At 38.5% G+C, this 27,834-nt stretch overlaps 2 protein-coding genes across 4 annotated transcripts in view; one reads left to right on the top strand and one right to left on the bottom strand.

The window, feature by feature from the left end:
- The window catches only part of HIBCH (3-hydroxyisobutyryl-CoA hydrolase), a 45,006-nt gene extending 26,606 nt beyond the window's left edge, over positions 1-18,400 (bottom strand). For both annotated transcript variants that reach the window (XM_080399932.1, XM_080399933.1), the window contains exons 1-6: positions 18,310-18,400; positions 17,347-17,389; positions 16,399-16,539; positions 14,863-14,947; positions 14,043-14,123; positions 11,922-11,974 (exon numbers count right to left, since the gene is read on the bottom strand). In XM_080399932.1, the coding sequence (XP_080256058.1) occupies positions 11,922-11,974; positions 14,043-14,123; positions 14,863-14,947; positions 16,399-16,539; positions 17,347-17,389; positions 18,310-18,341 (435 nt within the window). In that variant the 5' untranslated portion in view covers positions 18,342-18,400. The remainder of the gene's footprint in view (positions 1-11,921; positions 11,975-14,042; positions 14,124-14,862; positions 14,948-16,398; positions 16,540-17,346; positions 17,390-18,309) is intronic.
- A 39-nt stretch (positions 18,401-18,439) lies between these two features.
- MFSD6 (major facilitator superfamily domain containing 6) overlaps positions 18,440-27,834 on the top strand; it is a 49,027-nt gene continuing 39,632 nt past the window's right edge. Inside the window, exons 1-2 of one of the 2 annotated variants that reach the window (XM_080399913.1) lie at positions 18,440-18,576; positions 19,249-19,300. The gene's annotated coding sequence lies outside the window, so the exon portion shown is untranslated. The remainder of the gene's footprint in view (positions 18,577-19,248; positions 19,301-27,834) is intronic. The other variant, XM_080399915.1, reaches the window with a different exon arrangement.

Below are 27,834 nucleotides of genomic sequence, written 5' to 3'. Positions count from 1 at the left end.
TTAGTTGGCAAAGTAAGTGAGTGGAATTGATTCAGGAAGTAGCAGGAGCTTTATAGCTATGTTAGATCAAAAATCACTGATGTAAGAGTATTACCCCCTGCATCCAGGCATAGCAAATCTTAAACTGAATCAAAATTAATCTTTGGTCATCATTAATGTTATGGACCATTCCAAAGAGTATAATCCATTTTTATCTGTAGATGCTAACAGACAAGATGACGTAGTGAACCAGAGCAATGCAGCGTAAGAGATCAATCTGGACTAAGAATATCACTTTCTTTGGTTAATGACATACAAATCAAGTCTATACCAGTATTTAAAAAAATATCATTAAAAAGCAGTGCTTTTTTGAACTTTTAAATAATTTAGTGTGGTATTTTAAAACATAAAATATTAATGTAATATAAATATAAAATATTAATTTCCACAAACTGATTATGTATTAGAGATTCTCAGCCCAAATTCTTACAGACGTACAGCAGCACAATAGGCTGACTGGAGGTAGATTATCTGTAACAATACCTGAAACTTTAGTCTTCTCCTGAGCCCAAATTGTTTACACAAATTTATCCAACTACATTAAGAGTAATAATTTACGTTAAGTTTTTCTTACAGTGAAACCCGGGGAAAAAAACTCCATAGGCCATTCTGTGCAGCAATGCTTCTACAATGAGTGCCCTTTGTCAAAGGAATTTAGATTGATTTTTTAAAAGCCCTGTTTTGATTCTTCTACTACCAGCCAAAACTTATCAATGATCTCAAACCATTTTTATTAGGGTCAGTATGTGCAAGAGCTGTGTATTTCCCCTGTGTAATCCAGAGGGACTAATCCAGTCTTCTGACAGTGAGCACCCATACTAGTGTTGCAGTCCCAGCAGGCAGACCATACAGAAGCCACGGTGGCAGTTAAACACGTGCCTTCGCCGCAGGGACTGAGTGCCTGCAGGTTCATGTCCTCCCTTCCTATTACGCTGGCCCCCCCAAGGCAAAAAGCAGCAGGTTGGACAGTTTGGTCTCATGGTCCAGTCTGGCCCACAGACACTGTGGCTTGACAACCATGATGCAAAAACCTCTACCAAAAATTCCTGATTACTCACAATTTTCTGAAACAACTCATTTCCACAATTAAGAATGTTTTCCTTGTTTCTTTTTCACTGCTGTGTATTACTTTCTAAGACTCACATTTAGTAAGCCTACAAAAACTTCCTGGCACCAAGAGTCAGCTATGGCTGTTAAATTCTCCTTCATGTTAGAGGAAGCAGAGGTTTTTATGGACACAAGACTTCTGCTGCAACAGAAAGAAAAGAGAAGATGTAAGAAGACTTAGATCTGAAAAGCCTATAGCAAAAGTAATAAATCACTAGCAAGTGAAACTTTTTCTAGTGTTAAATTCGAAAGCATTCTTTTTTCCCCAGTGTTGCTCCTCAGTGTTTCCCTATACATCACCAATCAGGTATGTTCAGAAAAAGACAGAAAGTGTGGGGTTTTTTACTATTTCTAAAATTTTGGAAGACAAGCTCTGTCCCTTTGTCCCTCTGTCACCTAAAAATGCAGCTACCACAAGAAATCTGTATGTACCACTCCCCGCATCTTAACATCTGCAGGGAGGGTAGGCAAGTGGGAGGGAACCCATTCTGGCAACTTGTAACAATGCATAACTAAACTTTTAGGTTTTACCTCAAAAATGAAGAAATGCTTCTTGTTCTTAAAGACAGACACATGCAATAGAACTTTATTTAAACAGGGGCACAGTGATTTGGGATGACAGGAGTGAATCAAGGGGATTTTGTAATGATGTTCCATTTCTCAGGAAAAAGTGCTTATAAAGTATAAAACAGATCAAAACTAACTCAAGGAGAAAATGAGCATTCACATTCTTCCGGAAATGATAAAAATTAGCACAAATATGAAAGGATGGAGAGGCAGCCAAAGATAATTCTTTTCAGAACTTTTTCTCCTTGATCTATAATAAAAGGAAGGAGAGGGTAAAAATGAGATAATGCTCAGTTTAAGACTAGGCATCTACATGAAGGCCTAGAATTAGAGAAACATAGTGGAACTGTTAGCAAGAAAGAGTCTGGTGTTAAATGGAAAGAACAAATCAGTGCAGAAGCCTGCAAAAATCTCTGCAATGACAGTCAACAGCACATGGGTAAGTAGGAAAGCCTTCCATGAAGGCATGAATAAAACCTCCTTCAAGCATACGCAGGTTTCAGGAAAAAGTAATAATCTAGAAAGCATAGCTTAGAATTTCACCTTTAGTTTCAGAGTAGACAAGTGATGTTCGCTCTGTGATGTTGTTGCACAAGAATGCGAACAGTTATTCTGTAATTCTAACATACTAAGTGCAGTATGATTGTATAACGCCGATTATAATCTGTACAACGTATATTCAGGAAGTCTGCCTGCCTTTTCTGAGTGTAAAACAGTGGCATCTATTCCTTTTCGTAGTGTGCATTAAACAACTCGGCCATTGCAGAGTTGGGAGAGGAGTTTTACTTAGTGCACCAGTACTGACCCACAATTTAAAATGCTTGTTTTCAAGACAGTGCTTTATGATAAGCCCTTTGGGGACTAACATCACATGCAAATCGGAGAACATTCAGTAGTTATTTTTTGTGGATGTCAAGAGCTGCTGATATTATAGTCCGATTAGCTACAAAATGAAGTGCACCATTTGTCCCTAGAACCACACGCAGGAGCTTAGCAGAGAGACTAACGTGCCAGATGGTAAATATACTGTAACATCAGCAAAGAGTGAATCCTTTCTTAGTATTGCCTCAGCATTGTTTTCAATATCCTATATTACAAAAGCTAAGTGGTACACAAGTCAGCCTTACAAACGTTTGTTTCAAAGTACAACAAATAACTACTTGCAAAATCTGTATTCTATTTTATAGTAAAAACTGACTTCAGCTTTGAAGCATTGGCAACAAAACAGGCCGCTAACTCCTATGTGGTACACATGCATGAGTTTCCAGAGGGAGGGGGCGAAGAAGAGAGAATCGGAAAGCAGCTTATCTAGGTTTAGTATGACAATTACTTTTACTTCAGGGCAGATTTTAGAGCATAAATTAAAGCAAAACCAAAGATGTTCAAGTTTCAGAGCATGATGACTGACAAGAGACATGACATATTTATAGAAAGGAAGAAAAAGAAGAATCAGAAGTCTGAAAAAGCACTGACATTTTTAAGTTCCAGTTTGCTAGCTGTAAAAGATGGTTAAAGTGGTAATAATGTCCATATGATATGTAAATTAGTAATTTTTCATGAACTTTTATATGCTGCAGTTAGTCACCCAAAGTACATTGTGAGTATATACATACATTAATAATAAGCAGAATTTCCTTAATTTGCCAAAAAATTTACACCACACACCAAACAACAAATGAATAGCTGTTTGTTCTGTGAGCGATATCCACCCATGCACTTCATGAATGCACACTCCTCTAATTAAAAAAAAAAAAGTGTTTTTACAGATATGGTGTTTAAAAAGTGGTATTTACAGATACAGTTAATTCTCACGTTTCCTAGTTTTTGAATGATAATCTCAATGCTGCTATCTACACCTCTGTACAAAACACATATGCACACAACTTACATGAATACATCCTAAAATCAAATAAATAAAACAGATGGAAAGACATATAACATCATGGAGGAAAACAGGGAGCTTTTGCACCATTATATTTTATATGCTTGAGGAATAACAGAAGACACCTAACAAAGTTAAGCATTTACACAGCAGCTGCAATTATTGCAGCCTATCATATCTGTCTGCCTTCTTTTTCTGCAGATTCTCTATTAACAGCTCATAGTTCAAGTGAGTTCATGATGAAGTAAAGCCATCAGTTGTCTTTACACTTCCCACCTTTCTCTTTTGGTCTTCAGTTACTTCAGCTAAACATACTGAAATGCCAATATTCAGTGGTTCACAAGATTTTAACTTTGGGTTTAGATATAGACTCACAACTTTTATTTAAATGCTTTTTTTATGGAAAAAGACAGGCGAACATCCAATGTTACGTTCACAATGAAATTGTTTCACTAGTCTGCAAGCAAAGATAGACAGCAATGCCAGGAAACTTGTCCAGAAGGAAAGACTCTGCCTGCGTACATGCCCATACCCACAAACGGCAGAGAGCGAGCGCAGACCCTTCTTTCCTACTTTTACATCACTGGGAACTGGTTTTAGTAGTGGGCAGATTCAGGCTGTGGAGCACTGACTCTTTGAGATGTTCCCTCCTTTTCCTCCTCCTACCTACTGCAGCAGTCCAACTAGCTGTAACTCAGAGGCTAACTCATGAAGCCCGGGAATAAAGAATTTTATTTGTATTTTTAATCTGCAGCATCCAGAAAGGGTATGTTTTTTCCTTATGCTGCTTAGGTCCTGGCTACAGAACATCAGGCAATCAAAAACCCAAATAATTCCATTTTACAAATATTTAATTTAAAAATCAGTATTGATGTGCACTTTTTTAAAACATGTTTTGGAAGAAATAAGGAAAAAATGTTATTTGCAAACATATGCCAGAAATTTTATATATATGTTGGTAGTGAAAGGAGCATTCCTAAAGAGTTACAGCCACACCATCTGGATAAAAATGGGGCAGGATAAAGAGCTATTGCTCAACTCCAGCTCTGTTGTGTACTGGAACTCTATCGATTCTATTGACTACAATGTATAACGTACAAGCTGCTCATGACATCACTACCAATTTACTTGATAAGAAATATTAATGTAATAAGAACTACTGACCAAATCCTGCTAAAGTGTAAGTTTAGACGTCTGCAACTATATTGGTTGAATCCACATGGTTATTGTACCAAGCCTCTGACAACATCGTTCAAGAAAACATACTAATTCAGCTGTTTTTGGAAATTGGAAACACTAATTGGAAAGTGTTTGCTATAAATTACATTTCTAGTCTCAGTAAACTCTCTTAAAACTTGTACTGTTTGTTTATCTAAGCCCTCATTTTCTTTGATGAATGTGGTCCAGATCTGTCAGAGCACTCTCATACAGGCAATATGTTACATAAGGTAACATACAGACATTGTAATAAATCACCAATACATTAAGTAAGCAAAATACTGACTGAACACCTTCACCTCAGTAACATTTCAATTTAAGTAGTTTAGAAAAATGCAAGATTCAGCTGATATTTTGAATATTGAATTGGAAAACTTTTAATATGTTTTTTTCCATTAAAACAAGCATTAGAAAAAAATGTTACAGTTTAAATTACATGCAAGCAGCGCTAAGTGTAAAAATACCCCTAAAAATACTCCTGAAAATTTACTCTACCTCTCCTTGTAAGAAATTCCTTCATTTCAAGAACTGGCCTTCTTTTCACATAATTCTTATTGCTGTGATTGAGAATCATTTATATTATAAACACTGATTCCTGAAAAAAAACAACTTCATATTCCCCAGCAGCTTTCAGCTATTTATTCCATGTAAAAACCTCAAACTGCTAAGAAATAAGCGAATATGGTTTTTTTCCATATGGAGCAACCACAAGTAGGCCAATTCCTATTGTGACATGACAACACGTATTTTTTGGCAGCAAATATCCCTAAACACACACAAGAGCACAGAGGACTAATTATTTTTTTAAAACTATTTTCAAAAACTGCTGATTGATTTCACCAGCACTTGTAGTTAATCTAATATTTGGTATGTCAGGCATTTACTTTCACCTACTGAGGAACTTTGCTACCAAGAAAATTTACACATCTGATGTATCAACTCTGTCTCCATAGGTCTCAGAACATTATTATAGTTAACACTGAAAATAGAGCAAACATTACTGAACGAACTTTTATAACTATAAAACTTTTTCAGAATGTTGCCAGGTAAAATTTCACAAATATGCCAGACTAATATTGAAATAAAACACTGCAAACTCCCTCCAGAAAATTATTAAATAAAATGTTGATGTCTTTATTGATTAAAGCAGAATAAAAGCTTAAAACAGAGAAGCATTCTACTATTTCCTGAGGAGAGTTAAAATATCATCCTTCTCCAAAAGTCACATTCTCCTTAAACCCCTACTAAGACAAATGGACTGTACATGATGCAACAGAGAATAATTACAGAGGAAAGATGCAAACTTCAACTAAGCAAATTTCTGCCTTAAAGACCTACATATCAAGTCCTGAGAGCTAATTTACAAGGGAAGTCAGATTCCTCTAACAAAGTTAGCCTCTGTAATTTTTTGCTGAAAGTGGCACTAACATAAAAAAGAATTAAACTGAAATACTAGGTACTCTAGTTCACTTCTCTACATAAAAAGATGCAGTAATTCTGAATCTGCATCCAGAAGGGAAGCTCGGTTAGATGCACAACAGAAGGAGTATTTCCAAACCACAGAGAGGAGGTTCAGGAACTTGGCTGTATCTGTTTCTCTGGAACCCCTACAAAACCCCCTGGTTAAAATGACATTGTCATTCAGCGAGCAGCATTCTGAAAAAGCTTCATCTTTTGAACTGCAAAGTTTCTGTTGCTTCCCCATACACAGCATAGTTTCGTGTCATAAATAAAACCAGGGAAACAGCCTGGATGATATCACTATGAAATGGAGGGCACAATCATCTGAAAGCATGTTAAGAGTTACCATCAGTCTGCAATCAAACTGAGCAGGCACCCTAGCTGAGGTCATCCAGAAGTCAATTGTTAATGAAGTTTTATTTGGTATTTTCATTATCTGCTTGGATGATGAAATAACAAGGATTTCTCTAATTTACAGATTACTTCTTTGGATGGCAAACACTCTGAAGGGCAAGATCAGAATTCAAAACCATCTCACTTTGGAAATCAGGTAGAAACTAATGACATGAAAAAGAACTACGGTTAAGAAAGCAAAATCAAATGCAGAGACTACAGGTATGTTTTCTACGGAACAAATGCCTAGACATTTTTCAGAGGTCTCTAGTGACTGCGAACTTACACCAAATAATAACGCAATGCTGCTGCCAAGAGAACTACTTTAGGTATCATGCTACAGCAGAGTCTCTACCAGCAGGCACCAAAGGGCTGATGTGTACCCAGTCAGCCTGGATCCAATACACCTGGGAAGCCTAATCAGCCTGATGTGGTGGAGCTATAAAAGGCAATGCCAGTTGATATGGCACTTCAGTTTCTTGAAGGAGAAAATGAGTACTATTTTTTCTTTTCCTTGTAGTCTTTGGGGAAAAGGGTAGCTCCAAAAGACTGACTCTTTGACAAACAAGTTCTGTTCAAGGAAGATTTAAAAATTGGTAAAAGGTAAGCGATAAAGAAATGTACTGTGATGAAAGTTTATGTTACGCAAGGAGGAGAGAGGTAAGACTAATAAGTTTTAAGAATAATTAGAAGCAGTGGCCTGCCAGCATTGGATGCTTTGAGAACCTGCAATTTACATGGGCTGTTTGTGAGAGTATCTCTGTAATATATGGAGGATAATTATTCTGCTCTACTTGGTGCTGATGAATCCTCCAGCTGAAATGTTGTCTAATCTCTGGTAACAAATTGTAAAGTACACAAATTGGAGAGATTCCAGAGAACTGCAAGAAGACCAAGAGACTTAATCTATAGTAAAGGCTGAATAACTACCCTTATCCCTATTAAAGAGAGATAGCTAGGAGCAAGGAATGCAAGTGCCTCAAAATGTTCTTAGAGAGCCATGACTAACACATGAATATATTGATTACGCCTGCTAAAGACTTAAATTCAACGCTAGGGATTCTTAACTGGAAACAATAACTAAACACTCGGATGGAATATCTAGAAAAAACATAATTTCTGCTGTTGGAGAGTTCTGAATGCATTCAGTGAAAACCTGCTAAGCAATCATCTAGCTATATTTAACCCTATTTCCAGTGCAAAAGAATTACCCTGAGTAATTAATTGTCCAAAGCCAAGAATTCCTATATTTGAGAACCAGTCTTTACTCATATGTAAAAGAATAACTATTTTGGGGTCTATTTTGTCCTCATTAATACTTAAACACATAAGCATTCAATAATACTAGACAACAGGCCTGAAACAGCAGCAAATTTCTTCTCACAGAGCATAAAATGCAACAGTGAAACTGATCGCCACAGGTGTTTCTGAAGACCAAGCCTACTTAATATCAAAAAATACTAGATGAATACAGGGGTGAGTGTGATTACTTATAGTTATTTAACATTTTGGTTCTGAAATAAAGCCTGGCTCAGGAAGTTTCTAAATCATGCGTGCTCTAGGATGTGATACTAAGGAAGAAGGTACTTTGTATATGCTGTCACAGATTCCTCCTAAACTAGAAGCAATGGTCTTTGCTCCTGAAAATTATGTACTTCTGCTTTGGCAATATGCTACTAAAGTTTTAAGTATGCTTTATGTGAAGTTAGTCCAGTGACCTGGAACATGTCCATTAACTTCCAAAATATATGCTCTGTATTTATGTTTTTTTCTGTCAAATATTTGCCTTGAATTTTAACCCAATCATCCAAAAGCCACCACTCAGATCTGTCTAGGGTACTTTATTTGGTCTGAAGCAAGTTTGAAATACATTTTTATTAATCCTTTTAGTCTATTAGAGCATCTGATGCACATTTTGTGCCAAAACCCTATTTAAAACCATAGATTTAGACTGAGCTTATAAAGCATGCTTCTATTCATCTCCAAAGAACTCAGGAAAAGATTGAGACTTTTCTAGAACCAAAAACCCAAACTTAGGACCTCATTTACAGAACATAATATTATTTTTTTTAAAAAAAGTATGTTTAAATACTCTGCATTTCTTGTCTACTATTCAGGTATTTCATTTCAGGGAAATAAAAATCTATGGATAGATTAGATAGACAGAACTAAAATAATCTGAATAATAGTGTCCAGCAACATGAGAATACATGCTTAGTGTTCCCTTCAACAGTATATGCCCTTTACCAGTAGATGTGGTGTTTATAACTTGTTTCACTATTTTTTTAGTAAAACGCAGTCATCTTTCCTTCATCAAACATCCTTATCACTTGAAATTACTGTTCTGAATAAGTACCAAAAAAAATTAAAGATGTATTTTCTATGACTTATATTGAATATCAATTTTTGACGAACCACGGGAGCATAGACGCGAAGGTGCAGAAAACAAGCTCCACAGCCCCATCTGTTGGCTAATTAAGCTCTCCAGTAAGCCACCTACCAGCCCTTAGCCAGCAATGCTGAAGTGGAACCAGTTCATTATTTATTTTTTTTTTCCAAATCACAAATCTATAGTATCTGTGCAGCAGTAGCAATTCTTACTATCTGAGCACATAACAACTGAGTTTCTAATACACTTGTACGAATTTTATGTTAAATTAGAACAACAGAGCACTTGATGTGCGTAGTGCTGCTTTTTTGAGCAAGGTTGAAATTGACTTGCTTGCATTTTCATTCATAGATAAATGGTCTATAGTGAAATTGCAGTATTTAAGAGATATCCTGTGATTTTTAAGCCCAAGCTAAAACCACTTGCTTCTAAAGGGCTTGAATGTAATTTTTTTTTAAAAGGCATTTTCTGTAGTTTGTAATTGACAAGTGTTTCTAGCTCCCACTAACTCATAGGGTTATGAGCTCGTATGCTCAGATCTCGAGCATATGAAATATGACCTGACTGTGTTATAAACATAGAACCTAGCATCTGAGTGACTTAAAACAAAGGCATCTCACTATACCATGAACAGAATAACTCCTTTGTATGAATGCGGTTCTAGTGAATAATTACGGTAGGACAGAGTACTTCCATACAGCAAGCAGAACAAGGTAACAGTATGACCATAACAAACTCAAGGGCAGTTCTAGAGGATTTAATCTATAAAATCCATCTGCAGTGAACCTAGTTGTACAACAACAGGCAACAGTGCTGCAAGCCTTAAGTTTTGTTAAGGTCAGTTGTGATGAGACTCCCAATGTTGAAAATGGTGAGAGAAGAGGGTGGGGGAAAGATGGCAGCTAATGCACTTTCCCTATGTAAGCACCGGTCCATTTAGAGGAATCAAAACAGATCTTACAGACAGGGAGGTCATTGCAAGGAAAAGTGTAAAAGACAACTCCAAACTAACATAAAACACACAAAAAATTATCATCGAGAAGTATTACTGCTGACCTTTGTTAATTATCAGCAGATACTTCCATGTACTGCCAATGGGAGGAGGGGGGAAGGAAGGACATTATCTCAGAATAAACTGAAACTGTATTAACAAGTGCAAATTAAATAGCACTCAAGGTTAAAAAACAAACAAAACCCTCACTTTTAAAAGTAGTCTGGAACTTGAAGCCAACCTGCTTGTTCCCCTAATTTAGGCTGTGTACTTGCTCAATCAAAATCTAGGCCCCCTACCCTCAAATGAAGGTAACTGCTACCAGAATCATCAAACAGGATAAGCAGGTAAATTATTATTCAAACTCAAATGACAGTTCAACTCTATCAAGGTCCCACTGAAATTTGGGTATCCTATATTAAAATGTGGGTATCCAATTAAAGTTTCAGCCTAACTGCTGTCTTCTAAAAGCCCTTTAAAAGAAAGAAAAGTAATACAGAATCCTAGTGATGCAGGATCATCTGACTCTGTTATGCTCTTTTCAGTCAAAAAAAAAAAAAGCTCCTTTCAAAGGTAAAATTCTATCCATGCTTAGGCCACAATCATGTAATGAGCAATCTATAGGAACTCTAAAAAAGGCGTCAGCTGCTGGGCAGCGTTGCTTTTTCACAGCTATCCCTGCTATTATTCAAAACTCTGTAAAAGCAATGGACTCCCTATCTCTTACTCACAAATCTTCAGGTCTCTGTTCAATAAAACGTTTTTCAACAAGAAGAGTACAAAACTAGTCCCCTCTATGCTGGAAAAAATTATGTATACTAGACAGGGGGGAAACAATGGCTATCTAGGTGAGATCTTTGGGGCTTGGTAGGAGAGAAGCAAAGGAGAGAGCTATTACATGTTTAGATCACAATGAAAACAGACAAAATTAAATGTGTAAGGAAAGATGGAAAGGCAAGAGTCATGTAGTGTTCCACTTCTTGCATGCTGTCTTTGACAAAGTTAATTTAAATAGACTGTACACCCATACCATACTGATGTGCAAGAAAACAATATAAACTGAAGTGACAATACATCAGACAGACTTCACTGTCAAACTCATTGTTCAAAATATCTTAAGATTATTGTCTTCTACTCCGTGCTATGGTGCAAATATAGCCAACATGTCAAACTGAAGAGAACAGTATTTTAGCATGTAGAAAAGCATGATATTACCCTCTTAACTACCTACTCATGGTGTTTAGACCCAACAATTGCTGCAACAATTATTAGCATTGAGTCTAACTAGCAGTGTTATGGAGTCTTCTCCATGTTGCTTTAGTAGTAAGGTGTAGCCTTGGCAGGGTGGAGGGAACCAGGACCGTACAACTCATGTTTTAGAAGCACTGCAGAGGTGAGAAAGTAGATCCATTTCGAGATTATTTATTGGAAAAACACAGAACTAATGAATGTCTGTTAAAAATATAGCTTAGAATGATATTTTTCCAATTTTTCAAAAAATTCTCCTTTAATTGTATTTTTATATAGTTCTATTTCTTAATACACTTTGAATGGAAAATTCTTTTCAGTTCTTGTATGATGTACAAACTGACACTTCAGTATTCTGAAAACATGAGAGGTGTTTCCTACAGTGACACAACTGCTCTTTTTCTCAACACAGTCACCGGATCTTCAGAGAAAGCACTTGCACTAGCTATCAAAGAACAGCAGAAGCCCTAGAAGAGCAGCAGTCTACCCTGAGAAGCAAGAGACAAAGGTTCAGATTACAATGCTTGTTCTTGAATTGTTTGAAATGCCATGTGCATGCTTCATTCAACTCGAGTATTACGTTACTTTAAAACAAATCATATCAGATATCATGCCAAAGAACTTACCCCTCCCATTGTAATGCCATCGATAAGTGCCACATATGGTTTCTTGCAAGTGCCTGTAAAAAAAAAAAGTCCTTTTTTTTTTCTCCCCAAAAAAAGAGTGGACTCATGGTATACATGACACTTCCCCATGCCTTACTTCAGCAAGAGCAACAGAAAATAAATGGTAAATTAAGCTGTAAAATATCAATATACAATGAAGGTACTTCATGTAATTCTTAAGCAATGAAATGAAGCATCAGTTACTTACTGCATCTGAGTGCTGTAAGAGAACATTATGCAACCATCAAATGTCAGATTGTTTCGTACGTGAGTATCTGACAATCTAGCCACATCTGGCTATTATAAATGGCTTTGTAGGACACTGGGACACAACAGTTGCCCTTTCCCCCCCACCTCACAGCCTGGATTACCAGCACAGTGTGTGTACTTTACTACGAAGCCAGATACATTGGTAGGTTTCAGCCAAAATGTGACTATGAACTACTGCAACACAAATGTGTTCTGTCTTTCAAACTCTGTTGCATGTTAAAACCCTGAATGTGGTGCAGGCAGGTCGAGATGATAACACCCTAAGGTACCATACTTTTATCTATCAACTTTAACTCCTGGTGCCTTTAGAAGGCATAAAACTAAAGACCTGGTGCTTTCAATTGCCATTTCATGGAAAGAGAAGTTCACCGTGAATGAAACTGCTACCCTGTATTCAGTGTTTTCAGGTCAGACTTAAAGTTCAGATTGCTGATACGGGGTTTTTGCTGCAATCATGTTACTAGCTTCCCCACAGCAACTGTAGATCCCTATTTAAAACAACTATTTCAAAAGGCAATTCAGTCCTTCACATTAGTAGGTAGAAAATATCACAGCATTGCATTTTTATCTTTGTTCTTACACGAGCATAGAAGCTAATGCATGGGCTCTAGATGCTAGTCTTTGAACTGAATTTCTATAGAAGCATGCTTCTCCAATAGCAAATGCTGTGAAAGCAGCACCCCTGTGTATTTTAAGTTGTAAAATGCAAGGTGTAAATAAATCTTTTTAACAGAAATCTCAATTTTAAAGGAACACAAACACACCAAAGTTATCAAAAATCTAGGTTTTGTAATTACATGCATTATAGGCGTAGAACACCCTAATCATTTAAAAAAGAAAACAACCCCAGACTTAAAGTATGTGCCCTTGAAATATTTGAATAGACTAGAATATTTCAGTTGGAAGGGACCTCCGACAATCATCTACTTCAATTGCCACGGTAATACTAGTTTTTCCCAAGTACATGAAACCAACTATATTTCTTGATGAAGGCAAGAAAGGTATGTAACAAACATACTAAAACTGGAACCTGTGTCAAACAAAGTAAAAATAACTTTTCAGAAATTAACAGAAAAGCATAGAGTTATTGGAGTGAGAGTAATCTAAGTCGATACCCAGCATGTTCACCTCTTCCTGTAGTGACTGACACTGGACACAATGTCTAAAAACTTAAACTGTATTCAATTAAAGTATGTTTGGAGAAGTTTCTTCTCACCAAAACATTCAACTCTCGATTTTCACCCTAAAGAATTCATACCCTTTCTTAATGTCTTTTACCCCAGTAAACTTTACCTAGTGTCTTTGCTGTTACTTATTCTAAGACCACGTACTCCTAGGTTCTTTGCAATAAACTAAGGCAGTTAACTCCTAGCTTGAGCATTCATTTATGCAGTTTATTTAAATGGAAAGCTTTAATATAATTTGGTCTTCTGCTTTCTAACGGAATATTAATGATTGTCTGTAGATCTGTTTTTATCTCAGGTCTTCTTTGAAGCAGATCAATGATACTTAGTGCAGAACTGCACTGTCTGCGTCTAAGACTGAATTCATCTGTAGCAGAAATATAACTACCCAGAACAATGGGATGCGATAAAGTAGCTATCATAATAGTGTAAACAAAAGAAATCCTGCATGCGAGGTATAAAAATTAGGTATGTTACACTACTGGTATTGAACTTGGTGAAAAAAAATAATACTAATTCTATTACGTTATCACAGTCCTTTATAGATTAGCAAAGAAAGAAAGTGAATTTACATTCAAAGCCACTATTATGAGAATTGCACTGTTTCAGAATTTGCTATTAAACATACCAATGGCATTGTTCAGCATATATTCTTCTCTGAAGAAATCTTGTGCCAGTCTGCCTCCAACTTTTCCTGCATCTGTGATGGCTTAAAAGAAATAAGAATTCTGAAGTTAACTGTAAGTATAAACAGAAAATACAAGTAAAAAAAAAATAGTATCACATAATTTTTTTTCCTACAGCAATCAAACAGCAACTTAATCCTGCTTTATTTTATTTGAGAAAACTTGCTCAAACTTATATATGAATGCAAAGTTTCAAATTTGAATCAATTTATTATGCTGGAGACTGTGAATACTAAAACTAAGAAGCCAATTTGAGCAGGACATAATTTAACAATAACCTGTGCTGCTTGTTTACTTGAAATTTAAAACAACTGCTAATTTTTAGTGTGAAGACTTCCTACAGTTCATAGTTACAAAATAATCACAGATACATTGATCACCACTGTCAGCTCTGTATCTAGCCATCTCAAAGAGCAGACACAAATTGTCCAATAGCAACAAATCTAGCTTTTAGGACCCTTCAAATTTCTTCTAAAGAAGTTGTTAGTAATCAAAATCTGTGAAGGTAGAGACAAGATCCCTCTCTCCCTAGGAATGACTTGCTGCTATGACCAGTTATTCTTAAAACCCCAATTTTTACTCCTTTATACCATGTTCTGACAGCTGTCTCCTGACAAATAAATAGCATCTGCACATCAAGGTGTCGTAAGAAGCCAGCACAACTAATCTCTCTTACTGCTGTGTAGCAAGCCTCTGTTTACCCGAGTTGCAGCAAATAAAGAAAATCAAGATGTCAAATGTTTAAATGATTATAGTCCTTACCTCTGATGTCACCCCCAGCACAAAAAGCTTTGCCTCCAGTTCCCTTTATAATTATTAGAAAAGTTTCAGGATCTTGCTCCCAAGTCTAAAAATAAGTAAATGTTTCCATGTAAGACGAAATTCTGTGCAAAAAATGCTTTCTCTGTATATTGCCTGTAATTCTTATTTTACTTTTTCAAAAAGCAAATCAAACCATACTTAAAATAGTTTGTCCTAAACTGGAGTTCGAGAGTTATATATCTTTCTGCCACTCCTGCATCCTACTAAACCTTCACATCAGAGATCAGCAAAATTGCCGCACATACTTCAGAAAAACACCTGAGCAGAGCTCCCAATCTCTGAAGAAAGGTAGCGCTCCCTGAAACAGCACTTGACATAAATCCTAGTGGGAATACAGTGCTGGGGCAGAAAGCTGGGAATATTCTTGATGATACAGTAACAATGTTTCAGGCCAAATCATAAAAGTTATGTAAATCTAAGATGTGTGGTAAGGAAAATGACGTTTAAATTGTTGTTTGGTTTTGTCAAAATGACTGCAATCAATGCTAGTCAAGGACTGGATCAAACCAATTTGTGCACAGATGTTTTGCTAGGTACAAAGACTACAGTGGGGGGTTGTTGTTTTTTCCTGAATTAAATACACTGGCACGAGACTTCAGCAGTGGTATTGAGAAAAAGATGCTTTTTACAGGCTTTTTCCCTGCCTTCAACTATGCTTATATACCCCTTATCCAAGTAAGTGTATCAAGATGAAAAGAGAAACATGATATTTCTGTATACCAGCAACTGTGCTCAAAGTCATGCCACCTTTTAAGGTTGTGCTTCAAATAAAGCCTAGTACTCAGCACGACAGGTTAGGTATTTCTTTCTTTTAAGTGTTCTTCAAAGAATGCATAAATTTGCAACACAACCATCTACCAAAATACCAAAAGGCAGGCAACTATTCAACACACACTGGTGTCTAATATGTTTGACTTTGTGCATGTGATAATATCTTTAAATTAAAAAAGATTATTTGCATGCTTAAAATGTCACAGTACTTCACTAGCTTATAGAAACAGTGCCGGTAAATCCATGAAGCTTTTCTTTAAGGAATGATGCTGACAGCATCTTTCTTCCTAATGGCTCATATCTTTTATTTCAGCCACGCAGCCTCCCCACAAAACATGTACCCAACCAAGAGGCAACACCATCGTATACCCTGGAATTCGTGCATGCTGACTGACTGGCTGGGTGTTGCCAAAAGGAACATATAAATGCTGAGCACTGCCTGCCTTTAATTCACTTCTGGTTTTAAGATGGGTGTCTATCTATCCAGATACTATATTTAACTTTGCCTGACAGCTTGTTTCTCCTCTTTCTAACTTGCTTGAAACTGTCTGTTCTTTCCCATCCTATCAATCTGAGCTCATTGGCCAATGCACTCACACAGACTTTCATTCTTTAAATCAGTACACTAGGAAGTGTCAGACTGAATTTTAAAATCGGTTTTGGATAATGTTTCTATAGTGGAGGGGTTGAAGCAGAGCTACTAACCTTTATTTGTGGGTAAATTTGTCGGATCATAGAAAGATTTACTGCATTGAGAGCCTTGGGTCTGTTCAAAGTTATTATTCCTGCACCTCCTCTCTTTTCCAACAAGACTTCAGCTGTCGAATCCATTTGATTAGACATTTTCTGTACATGCAAAAACAAATACATAAAGCAAATGTCATCAGTTAGATACTTGGAGTAACATACAAGACTGTTTATGGAAATACATTCTCAAACCACACTACTTAAGATCATAAAACATGCCTCTTGAATTGCATGCTAAGGCTTTCCCACTTCAAGTGGGAACTTAAAGTTATACTTTCATTTCCCTAACAAACAGTTCTTTTGAAACCAATTTATGTTTGAGTCCTTCAGAGTAATAATCCTCAGACAAGTTTCTGAGCCACACACTCTTTAATATTTTTTGTTAAAAAAAACAACAAACAAACAAACAAAAAACCCAAACCCAACCAGTAATACACAAAACCATGGTTCCTTGAAACTGACATTCTGAAAATACTTGCAACAATGTAACTTGTAACAATTGTAACAATAACAATTCCATGTGTTCCTACAGGCCTTTGACACTCCAAATACAAATTTACACATGGCTTCGTCTGTAACTTTTAACAGTAGAAAACAAATCCTTAAACTATTTTCACAATTGATTTCAACTTCACAGTTGAATGCTATTTAAGAAATATGTGGAAGCTAATACAGAAAATAACTATAAAAGCAGGTAAGGCAAAAATAATTAAGCTTTAATTTACAGTATAATAGAAACTTGTAATAAAGTGCTTAAAGATGTGGGCAGCGTTATGCCTGAGCAATAAATGATGGCATTCAGAACCACATGAGCAGACACATTAGAAGTTGCATGTGCTTGTCCATCTCAGGGGAGTTCAGAGTCCTAAAAGTTTCCAACTCAGTCAAATAAGATGCTGTTCTTACCAAATGTTGTAATATTAGTTGTAGTCTGTTGAATGGCTTCAGTCTGAAAAAGAAATATTAAAAAGATTGCATACACCAGCGACACAATCCCCAAACATATGGCTGCTGAGTAAAGCAAAGCTTTATCAGAAAAAATTCTAAACACAATTGTTTTACATTCTTGTTTTTAAAAACAATAAATTATAGTACAATTGGAGTATCAAAACAGTTGGAAACTTCTGTGCTTACTAGGAAATGGATAACAGATACTCATGTTTTCGATGTGTTCAATTCCAGGTTAGGAGAACCTGGAAATAATAAAACAAAGCATTTGGGGAATTGTTGATGCTTAGCAGTGTGTCTTTTAAAGATGTTTTCCCATTTAAACACTAGCATTTTTTTTTTTTTTAAAAAAAAAAAGGTCTTGTCAAAATCTTGTAAATTTCCAAAGCTTCTTATATGTTCACGCAGGGTTTATGCAGAAGCTTGGACAAGGCTCAGGCTTCCAATGCTGACAGGAGACACCGATGCCGGGTCATTTTGGGAACATGTTACTCAATTTAAGTAATGAGGCTGTTATTAATTAATTGTCACTGTACTCTATTGAGGAAGACAAGGGCATTTGCTGGGCTTCAGCTGCCTGGCTTGCATCAGAATTAACGAGCAACTTTACCTTTCGGCTACCTAAGAGCATGAAACACAGCCAAGTAACATGTCACATGCTAACGTCCTGGCGTCCTGAACTAATTTTTAAGTACACGCTCGTTTTAGAACGGGAAAGTTAATCTGGGCCTGGCAAATCTAGGCCTAAATGACATTTTTACACCAGCTTAGTGGGTTCCGATCCCCAGCACCACCGGCCTTTCCCGAGGATCGCTTCCCCGCCGCCCGCCGCGGCCGGCGCCACCGAAATCCTCTCAGCGGCGGGGAGCGCGGGGGAGGCCCGGCCGCGCCTCAGGGCGGCCCCCACCGCTTCCCCGTTACCTGGGCAGCGGCCTCAGCACCCGGGCTGCCATGGCGGCAGCCGGCGCGGTCGATCGCCGTCATCGGGTAACCGGTACGACCGCCGGGGCTGGCATAAAGCGCATGCGCAGGGCAGCGGCAGGCGGGCTGGGCTGCGCTTCCTTCACCCTGACCCGGCTGCATGGGCGGATCGAGGGGCTGCCACCGCCTCCCGGTCTCCCTGAGGGGCGGCCGCCCTCCGTCCCCCGAGCAGCCCGTTTCCAGTCAACGTAGCGACTGAGGCAGAAGGTCAGCCGGGCGGGCACGGGGTGCGTACGCAGGGCTGCGGCCCCCTTGCTCGGTGGCTGCGCGAAGGGCTCCCCTTGCCCCGGGCCGCTCCCCGCCCGCGGCTGGGCCGGCAGGCCGAGGGGAGCTGCCCTCACCGCAGCGGTAACGCCCGCGGGGGCGGCTGCCGAGGCGGGGAGAGCCGGCCTTGCCACGTTACCTTCGGGGCTGAACTTTGTGGGCTGAAACTGCGTTTTGACGGACTGTTTTCAGCAGCAAAACCAGTTTTTTAATTTCTCCCCCCCCCCCCCCCCGGTTTCTTCTCCTGAGCCTTTGCACTTGCAGCCGCACCTGCGCTGCCCTCGGCTGCTGACACATGCTCGGCGGGCTGGCCGAGTGTAACATCCCACCAAAAACTGGTTATCCCAGAAGATAAATAACAGGGATTAAGCAGCTAGTATGGTTCCTGCCCTGGCAGTAGTGACAGGCAGCTGTGAGCTCAAACACAGCGTGTGCTCAGCATAAACAGGCTCAGAAATTACAGTGGGGAAAACAGCCCTTTTTTTTTTTTTTTTTTTTTTTTTTTTTAACTAGAAGATCACGATGTTTGAGAATTTATGGTCATCACGCTAGGAGTTGATAGTACTAAATTCAGTTTTATTTCAGTTACTAAGACCATTCCACGGATTTTTTTAGGCTGACACACACCTGCATGAGACTGAGACTGAAAAGCATGGTGAACCACGAGGTAAACAACAATACAGCACATCAGGTAGAAATACAGCTTCATCCTCTCTCAATGCAGCAGATTCGTAGCACTGGTTATGCCGATTCACGTTCATATTAAAAATAATAATAATCTTAAAACACTGTAGCAAAATTATTTTGCTGGAACAAAAAAAAATAATTCCAAAACCAAACAAAAAAACCCACCCAAAACCAAAATCCCAGCTCTCAGAAGCACTTCTCTAGTAGTCCCCAGAGGGCAACCTTGCTCTTCATTTCAAGAAATGATTCAGCCCCTGCTTATAGCAGTGTCATCTGTATTGGCATTTCCGTTACAGTAATATATTATATTTGGTTGTAAAAATTTTAATCAAACTAAATAGGCACAAAGAAAGACACAGAACATTTCTGTATTATGCAGCCTCAGTTTTCAGTCCTGTAGACCGTGAACAAAAAAATAACAGGACATGAGGTGCTCTTGCAGGCAGGAGACTGCCTACTGCGAATTAATTGCAGAATTCATTAGGCAATCCAGACTATTGCAGCTTTTACCTACAGATTATGTGATCATCAAAGATGCAGCCTGTTGGTGTCATCTTGAATAAATACAGCCCTATATGCTGTTTTACAGCAAGTACCATGCAATTAGATCTAAACAAGTCTAGACGACACCAAATTATCACCGTTGCCAAATCTGAACCTTTACTCAGGTTTATATTTAAAAAATTATTTTTGAGGATGAGATAACTCTGCATCTCTCATCTAGGCATAAGCAAATTATGGGTAGTTTGATAAGCAGGTAACATTTCTGTACTTCATATCCTATGTCTGAAAGTCTGCACATTTCACAGACAAACAAGAACAGAGCCTTTCTATAGGATAATCTTTTTGTCAGTGTCATTGTGGAAATGAAGAAATCAGCGTGTGGAAGCTAACCTTGGGTTAGAACAGGTGGAGGCTGGTTGAAACCCCTGGAAATCTCTTAATAAATTCTACCTTCACATGGGCAAGGCTGTGATCAGGACATGATTACATAGGATGTCGGTTTCTGGAGTCCAAAATAGAAGTTAGTGATCTGATTCATCTTATGCTGCTGTTAATCTGTTCCACCCCTAGATTCAGTGTAAATAATGGTGTAGACCCCTTTTTTGTTGTCTTCCAGCTGTATGTCTGATTTAGAACAAGGGTGGAACCTACTCTTTAGTAAGCAATGAAGTAACAGCAAGCATTGTCTTGCGACAGCTACTGATTTCTTTCCATGGTATTGACACTGAATTTATGCCTCATGTTTTCTTTAAATTCTTTCCCTTTTTTTTCAAAATTGGTTTCAAGAAGAAGAGCCATCTTCCTTGAGCCTAATGTTCTTCTTACTTTTGAAACGTGCTGGTGATTACTTGAATTTACCTATAGGGGTTTTTGGGGTAGGGGAGTGGTAGGTGTTAGAGAACTGCAATTTGCTCACAGCTAGCCATTCACTGACTGCAGGCCAGTCCAAAAAGTAACTCAGATACCATCCTGGGGTTTAGTAGTTCTCCTGCACACTATATTATTTTTTCTTTTTGCAGAGTGGAATATCAAAATGAAAATGTTTTCTAATAAGTAAATAAAAGGCAGTAAATAAAGAATCAGAAATAGGAAAAAGAGTGAAAATAATGGAGTCACATGAGAATAAGCAGGAATGGGATGACCTTTAACCTGGGAGTTTATGGATGATACTACTATTAGGAAAGAGGGCTGCAGGAGACTGGGTATACTAGGGGTGAGCAGCACTCCTAGTAACCAGGCCAGGAACTCAGGGACTGCAAGTGCAATAGCGAGAAGGATAGGCAGGTTGTAATTCCTCCCCTTGGAGAAATTTCCTGGCAGTGTGTTCAGCAGGTTTGGAAAGAGAAAACAAATTGCAGACTGTAGGAGGACTTTAGAGTTGAGCAGATGTTTTCGGGTTTTGTTCCTGGGTTTTTTTGGTTTCTTTTCCAGAAAAACATGTAACTTCAGGATGTGGGAGCTCTTTCTCCCAAGAAGGATTCCAAGAGCAGCTCAGCTATGTTCCGTATGCCACCTATATACCCCTAATTAATCATTAATTTGTGTCTTTCACTTACTTGCCTCTGAGAGCTCCCAGTGTAGTTCATCAAGACCAGATAATAAATGGTACAAGTACTTCATCATGTCCTGTGCTGCTGCATCCAGGCTTGCTGTAAATTTAATCTTTTCCTCTGCCGATCTAACAGCTGGCATCTGATTTCTCTACGTGTGGGTAGTAAGTGCATCCCTTACAGCGTATGAGGCTAAGGAAAAATGAGTCTGTGAAGGCCTGAAGAACAGAATGGGAAAATTTCCAGTTCATCCGTGCTAACTGGTTATTACTGTACTGACAAAGAATCCTCAAATTGTTTTTTCTCAGTCCAGTCTCAGTTGAAAACACTAAAACACCTCCACAGATGACACGGGTCCAAATTTCCTTGCACCAGCATGGACACCTAGTACTAAAGACTCAGATCTGGAGTGTCTTCCATTGACGTCAGTGAGAGTAGAAGTAGACTAAGAGGAAATTATCTGTTTCTCCACTTTTTAATGATAGGCCAGCCCAGGGAAGTTCTGAAACACAGGAAACACATATGCAATACGGGGAAGCAAATTTTCGCTTTTATCTGTAACATGAGTCATCCTAGAACAGACTGCCTTCCTCAGGGCTTTTGGTCAGAGATTTTTCAGATAATGCATCCATGTAACATCTGAAGTCATAGATTTGGGATGAGGGCACAACTAATGGCAAGCAGTAGTGAATTTCTCCTGTAACAAGAAAGGGGCGGGAGGGGGAACCCAACCTTTTTTTCCTCTTTCCCTTTTTTTCTTTTTACCAGTTAATTTGCATCTTTATCAGTGGGGAGCTGTAAGTGTTTGGAAAAGGATGAAAGCAAATCATGAAACTGTGCGAGTGAAGTAGTTTCCATTTTCTTTTGGCCTCAGAGGGCACCAGGGAAAGTGTGGGGGTGGCAGGGTGCTGCTGCAGACACTATCGTGTCGATGGGGCTGGGAGAGCGGCTCCAAGCGAGGTTCATCCACCAGTGGGTTCCTCCCCTCCCACCACCCTGGCTTAGACATACCACCCGCACTGCATCCGCCCTGCCAGTACCCCCTAGGTTAGACAGGACCCTGGGCAAACACCCTCCTACATCTTTCTTCCCTGCTGCCACAAGCAATCTGTCACTCCTCCCCTCAAACCACCCTCCACCTACATATAAAACCATAACTGTAAGGAACGCCCTCTTCCCTCCCCACGGGTCTGTTCTTTGTGGGTGAAAAATGCTGTCTTCCTAGAGATCAGGTCACCCCTGAATTGGGCTTTGAGACCCAAGCTGTTCGATACCTTTTAGGACCACAGCTTGGAAAGCTCTGCTTGCAGATCTATTGTGTTAGGTTTTAATTTGCATATAATTGCACATGTGCAGGTGGGAAGGGGCTATTTGCTTCCCACTTGCTTTAATATGCCTCCCTTCCTAAGAGGACCGCTTCCTTCTCTTCCTGCTCTCAGCCTCCCACGCATCCAGCAATGAGAAATGCTGCAGAAAACTGACCAGCTACCAACCCGCCCACCTGAGGAGGAGGAGCACTAGCAGCAGCAGCACATTTCTCTCTCAGCTTTTTAAACACAGTTAAAAAGAGCTGTAGCGTGGGTGGAAATAGCTGTAGGGAGTGTGTGTGGGAATGGGGCCAGGAAAGTGAATTTTCTGTTGGTAAGATGGTTAACTTCTGGTGGACCAGAAAAATCCCCCAAGGTTATCTAACTGCTGAGGGTGTCTTTGGGTGTCTAATTAGTTCTCTAAGGTTGAGTTTCCCAGGTCTGGAAAGAATGAAACTGAGTTCCTTTTTCCCTGGTAGTGCAAGTGATGGTACAGTGGCAGCCAGCGCTCACTCGGAAGCTTGCCTGCAAGACTTCAGGAGTCTGCTTAGCAAATGATGCTTGTATTGCATCCCGTTGTGTCATCATGTCTCTTGTTCTGTGCACAGTGTATGTGCTTGATTCTGTGAGAGTCAGAGCTGCCTGTATGTAGGAAGAGAAAAAGGCATGTGGTTTTCACACAGTGTGGGTCTGTATTTCAAAATACCATTCCTATTGGACCTCTTGAAATAGCACTGTCCCAGAATATCAGTTAATTCAAGATTTACTCTAAATTTGTGCTTCTATAAGAAATTAAATTCAAGTTTATTTATGTTAACAGGATGTTATTTGAGGTGCTTTGCTTGTATTACATGAAAATAGCAGTCAAAAAGTACAGGAAAATAGAACTTGTAAGACTAGCGGTATAGAGCACAAAGTGGTACTGCTGTTTCTTAAGAAATCTCTCTGGTAGACTCCAAGAACCAAGGGTGCAGAACAGCTTTCAGGTTCTGACTTGGTTTGACTTAGCTATCTGGAATACAGGTTTTACAATATGTAGTACTAATCAAACCTGGATTAACTTTGAGTTAGTTGCATGCATTCTTCTCATCCAAAACAATTTTACTACCCGTAAATTTATTTTGACTACATTTTTCACCAGCACCAGACTTCCCGTATATATATACATTACTGATGCAGAATCTTGTACCAGGATGTGGTCTGTAATGATTCAAAGAGATGCAATAACAGCCAATTAATGAAACGTGACTCTTAAGGTATAGGAGGTTTTTTAAAAATACCGCATGGGGCATGTAATTTTCTCCTAGTGAGCAGAAACCTTCAACCTGTTATTTGAATGATTTTAGCCCTGTGAAGTAACTTTCTTCATGGAAAAGGAGTGCACACTGGAGTGCAAAATCCTGTCACGAGGCAACTTACCTTCCAGCCCAGAAATAGCAGTTTGCTGGACCCATTTCACTGACCAGCACTGCACAGATACGGTGCAGTAGGGAACTAGGCTTACTGACTTCAGTGCCTCCCTTCCCCTGCGCAAGCCTGTCTCCAGTAGCTCCGCAGATTTTACCCTAGCGTTGGAATGAAAAATGTAGGCATAATTCCTTACACTGATCAGCTCAGAAACAAAGGAAGTTATGAATAAGGCTAATTAACACATTTGCATGTGACACAGAAAGATCAGCTGATGGACTTATGTTAGCAAGAGCTAGAGCAGTATCAATGGAGATGTAACCTTAATGAAACTAATTATCCAGATGTTTTAAAAGTCTTATTTCTGAACGTTGCTTAATATTTTAAATATATCCTTATAAACTTCCACTGAATTGTATGTAACTCATAATTATCATCTACTGGAATTACATACCCACCTTGAGGAGGAACAATATTCCAAATAGTAAGTTCATGTCACTTGACTGATTTACTGTAAAACATTGCAGGAACTCCTTTGTCAGTAGCGTTTTGAAGCGCTATTGGCCCGCTTGTAATTCTGTCTCGCATTTAGCATTGGTTCAGTTAACTTTAAAGGTAGTGCTTTTCTTACCTTTTATATCAATGAATGTACATCAGGTTTTAAATGCAGATTATATGCTTATCTTGCCAACTACTGTTAGCCTGAAATTTTCCCTGTATGATCTATTGTGGTGGAATGATACTATTCAAGAAGCAGTTTAAAAAAACAAACCCAAAAACAAAAAAAAAAACCAACAAAAAACCCCAAAACCCCCAAACATTTAGAATAATTAAAAATCTATTTTAGGAGCTCAGTCTTGTATGTAAGATTCCTGTTGGCCTCCCTGTTTTTTCTGTAGTTCAGCTGGAATGTCACACGCTTTGACTCAAACCATCTGGTACCAAATCTTTCCTTCTCAGGGGTCATAGTGAATGCCTTGTTACCTCATTTTGTTCCAGTCAAAATCACAGTGAATTAAGCACAAAAGCATTTGATGGTAATTAGTAGCTTTCTGACAGTCCAGGGATTTGATGAGTGCAGAGAACACCTCAGCTGTTTATTTTAAGAATTTGTTGCTCTAAATTAAAGTGAGGCTCTTCAGCAGGGCAGTTTGGCTGACAGCATGACAGTCAGTATCTTATTAAATGGATGTGTGTGTATTCAAACCTTTCCACATTACTCATCTGACACCTCCCACAGCTATTAATTTTCACTTGAAAAGGTCTACATTTGATTTTAAAAGTCAATATTAAGAATATTTTTCACAATTTCTTTCTATTGTATTTAATTCTGGCGTACAACTGAAACTGTTCATAAAATAATGCCTTTGAAGAACATTGCCTGGGGAAAGATATCTCATTTAATGCCAGAAATGATGCAAAGGACAGCAAAGCAGATTAGAGAATTTAAAAATTAGGGGAAAAATTAGGTCAGCAGAATAAATAGAGGCCTTTAAGCCATTAAAAAATAGGCATATATCACTCATTGCTGCAGATATATTCTACTCTAAGTGTAAATTACCAGCCTCCAATATAGGGCAATTATGAGCAAATGCTAGCTTCAATGCAACTCAATTTACCAGCTCTGTGTATAATGATTAACCTAGTGGAAAAGATGTGTAGCAAGTCAGAAGGGAAAGCATTTGTTTGGTTTGTTGGGGTTTTTTTGAGAAATGTGATCATCCTGGTTCATAAACAAACATTCAATGGAAGTGACAGGGTCAAAGTACTTGGTTCCTAGAGCCCTCATTCAGTGGATATCCGTTCCCAGGGACATACTACTCAGCGAAGTAAGGCAGTGGCAGCTGTGGCAGGGCACAATAAAGATCTTAGTTGATCTCAAGGAAATACATGGTCTCTAGTATCTTTACTTCCTCTCTGTAATCTCAGTCATCTGTCTGCCCTGTGGATTTCATGGTGCCACTGGTTCTCCTGTCCAGAGCTGGACAGTCCCTCCTCTCTTGCTCACTCTCTGTTTCTGTGAGAACAAGCTGGCACAGAGGTTCATGCAGCTAAGCATAGTATATGGGAATATATAATTATTTCAGAAATAACATGCAACTCAGTGTGATTTAGTCATACTTTGACACACCTCTGTCTGCCAAGAAAAATGCAGGCACTACCTTGTAGAACTGTTGCTAAGAGCACTTCTTCAGACTCTAGGAGTGAGAAGGTGCTTTATTGTATGGTTAGCTGCAGGGCTTAACAGCAGGGTTTCAATCTGGGACCTGCCAAGATATTAAAGCACACAAATCTGTTGCTTGAATTAAAGGGTGTGCTTCTGCCTAGGAGACATAGCACCATGTAGAATTAGCCTGGGACGTTGTTTCATAAATTTAAAACACTTTGAAAAGTGATTTTATTGACGTTTGTAGCCTAAAAAAAATTAAAGATGAGAAAGTTCTGGCCAGCACCAAGTAGAAACATCTTTTGTTTGGTTTATAATAGTTTAAAAATTTTGTAAGAAAGCAGAGACTTTATGTTAAAAAAAAATCATTTTCAATCTGAAGTGTTAGTGGAAACCTTTTTTTTCCCCATGACTGAGTAGGAGAATCATGAAACACATTTGGCCTGTGCATTCCTTTTGCTGTGCCACCACTTGCATCCCTGTAGATTTTTAAGCCTTTTGGAAAATTCACCATCGTCTAGTTACTTCCTAGTAATTTTTTACTAGGAAGAAGATTCACCATCTGAATTTTGCAGGTACAGCTGGCTGACATCTTAATTACAATAGCAACATACGGTTTTCAACGTAGTCCAAATAGTCAGAAGAGGCAGACCTTGAGAAATAAGTTTGTAGCTTTTTCACTGTTCTGCTTTAGTTCTTCCTTCTGTAAAGTAAGTAACTTTTACCATCTTGTTGTAATACCAACATTAACTTTAGAGATGAAATAGTAAGATGCTATACGCTGTTGATAACAAATGGCATCTTGTCATTGCATAGAAGATAGATCCTATTATTGAGCTAAAGTGTAAGTGTAGTTTATATGTATGTTTGCAGTGCACATACTAGAAAATACACATAGCACAATGACCCAGGATTATGGGATCCAGAGGAAGAGGATTCAGATACCACGTGACTGGAATTTCTGTGTTGCTTTAGAAATCAACACACGGAATATATTTTCCACTTCTTTAGGAAAGAAAAGAAAAGCTGTTCTGTAAACTGTTATAAATAGATATCCAATCAGGATATCTTCTACATATGTTAGAAGGGATGCATGCTTTTTCTTTCTAAACAAATAATCTAACCACTGCTTCACATGCAAGCCTGTAATGCTGCCATTGATCAGCTGTTACCCAGCTCTACAGAAGGAAGCGAGGATTTATATTTTTTTTTAGCACAGGACAAACAAATCCATGCCATATTAAAATGCGCTCACTTAGCCACGCTTCTTTCCTCAGGAGTATTTCAATTGTCTTTTCTTCTGAGGAAATTTCCCACCTGTCTAAGAATTTCCCACCTTCTTCACTTTTTAAGTAAAAAAATCCCTAGTATTTACAGAAGGAAAAAGCCCAATATTCTGTCAGGTCGTCCAGTACGCAGTTTCAGGAGGTTGTAGGGTATTTGTACAAGCAGTCATCTCCCTGTTTCACAGTTGTTCATCTGCTTCTATTAGTTATTCAAATAAGCAGTCATAATGCTTGTAGGTAACATAATTAGTCACTACAAAATGACTGCAACAACGAATTGTGACTTTGTCACT

Source organism: Falco punctatus (assembly GCF_963210335.1).
Source record: "Falco punctatus genome assembly, chromosome: 8".
Classification (NCBI taxonomy): domain Eukaryota; kingdom Metazoa; phylum Chordata; class Aves; order Falconiformes; family Falconidae; genus Falco; species Falco punctatus.
The sequence above is the reverse complement of the archived record's forward strand: the minus strand, read 5'-3'. Positions and strand labels throughout refer to the sequence as shown.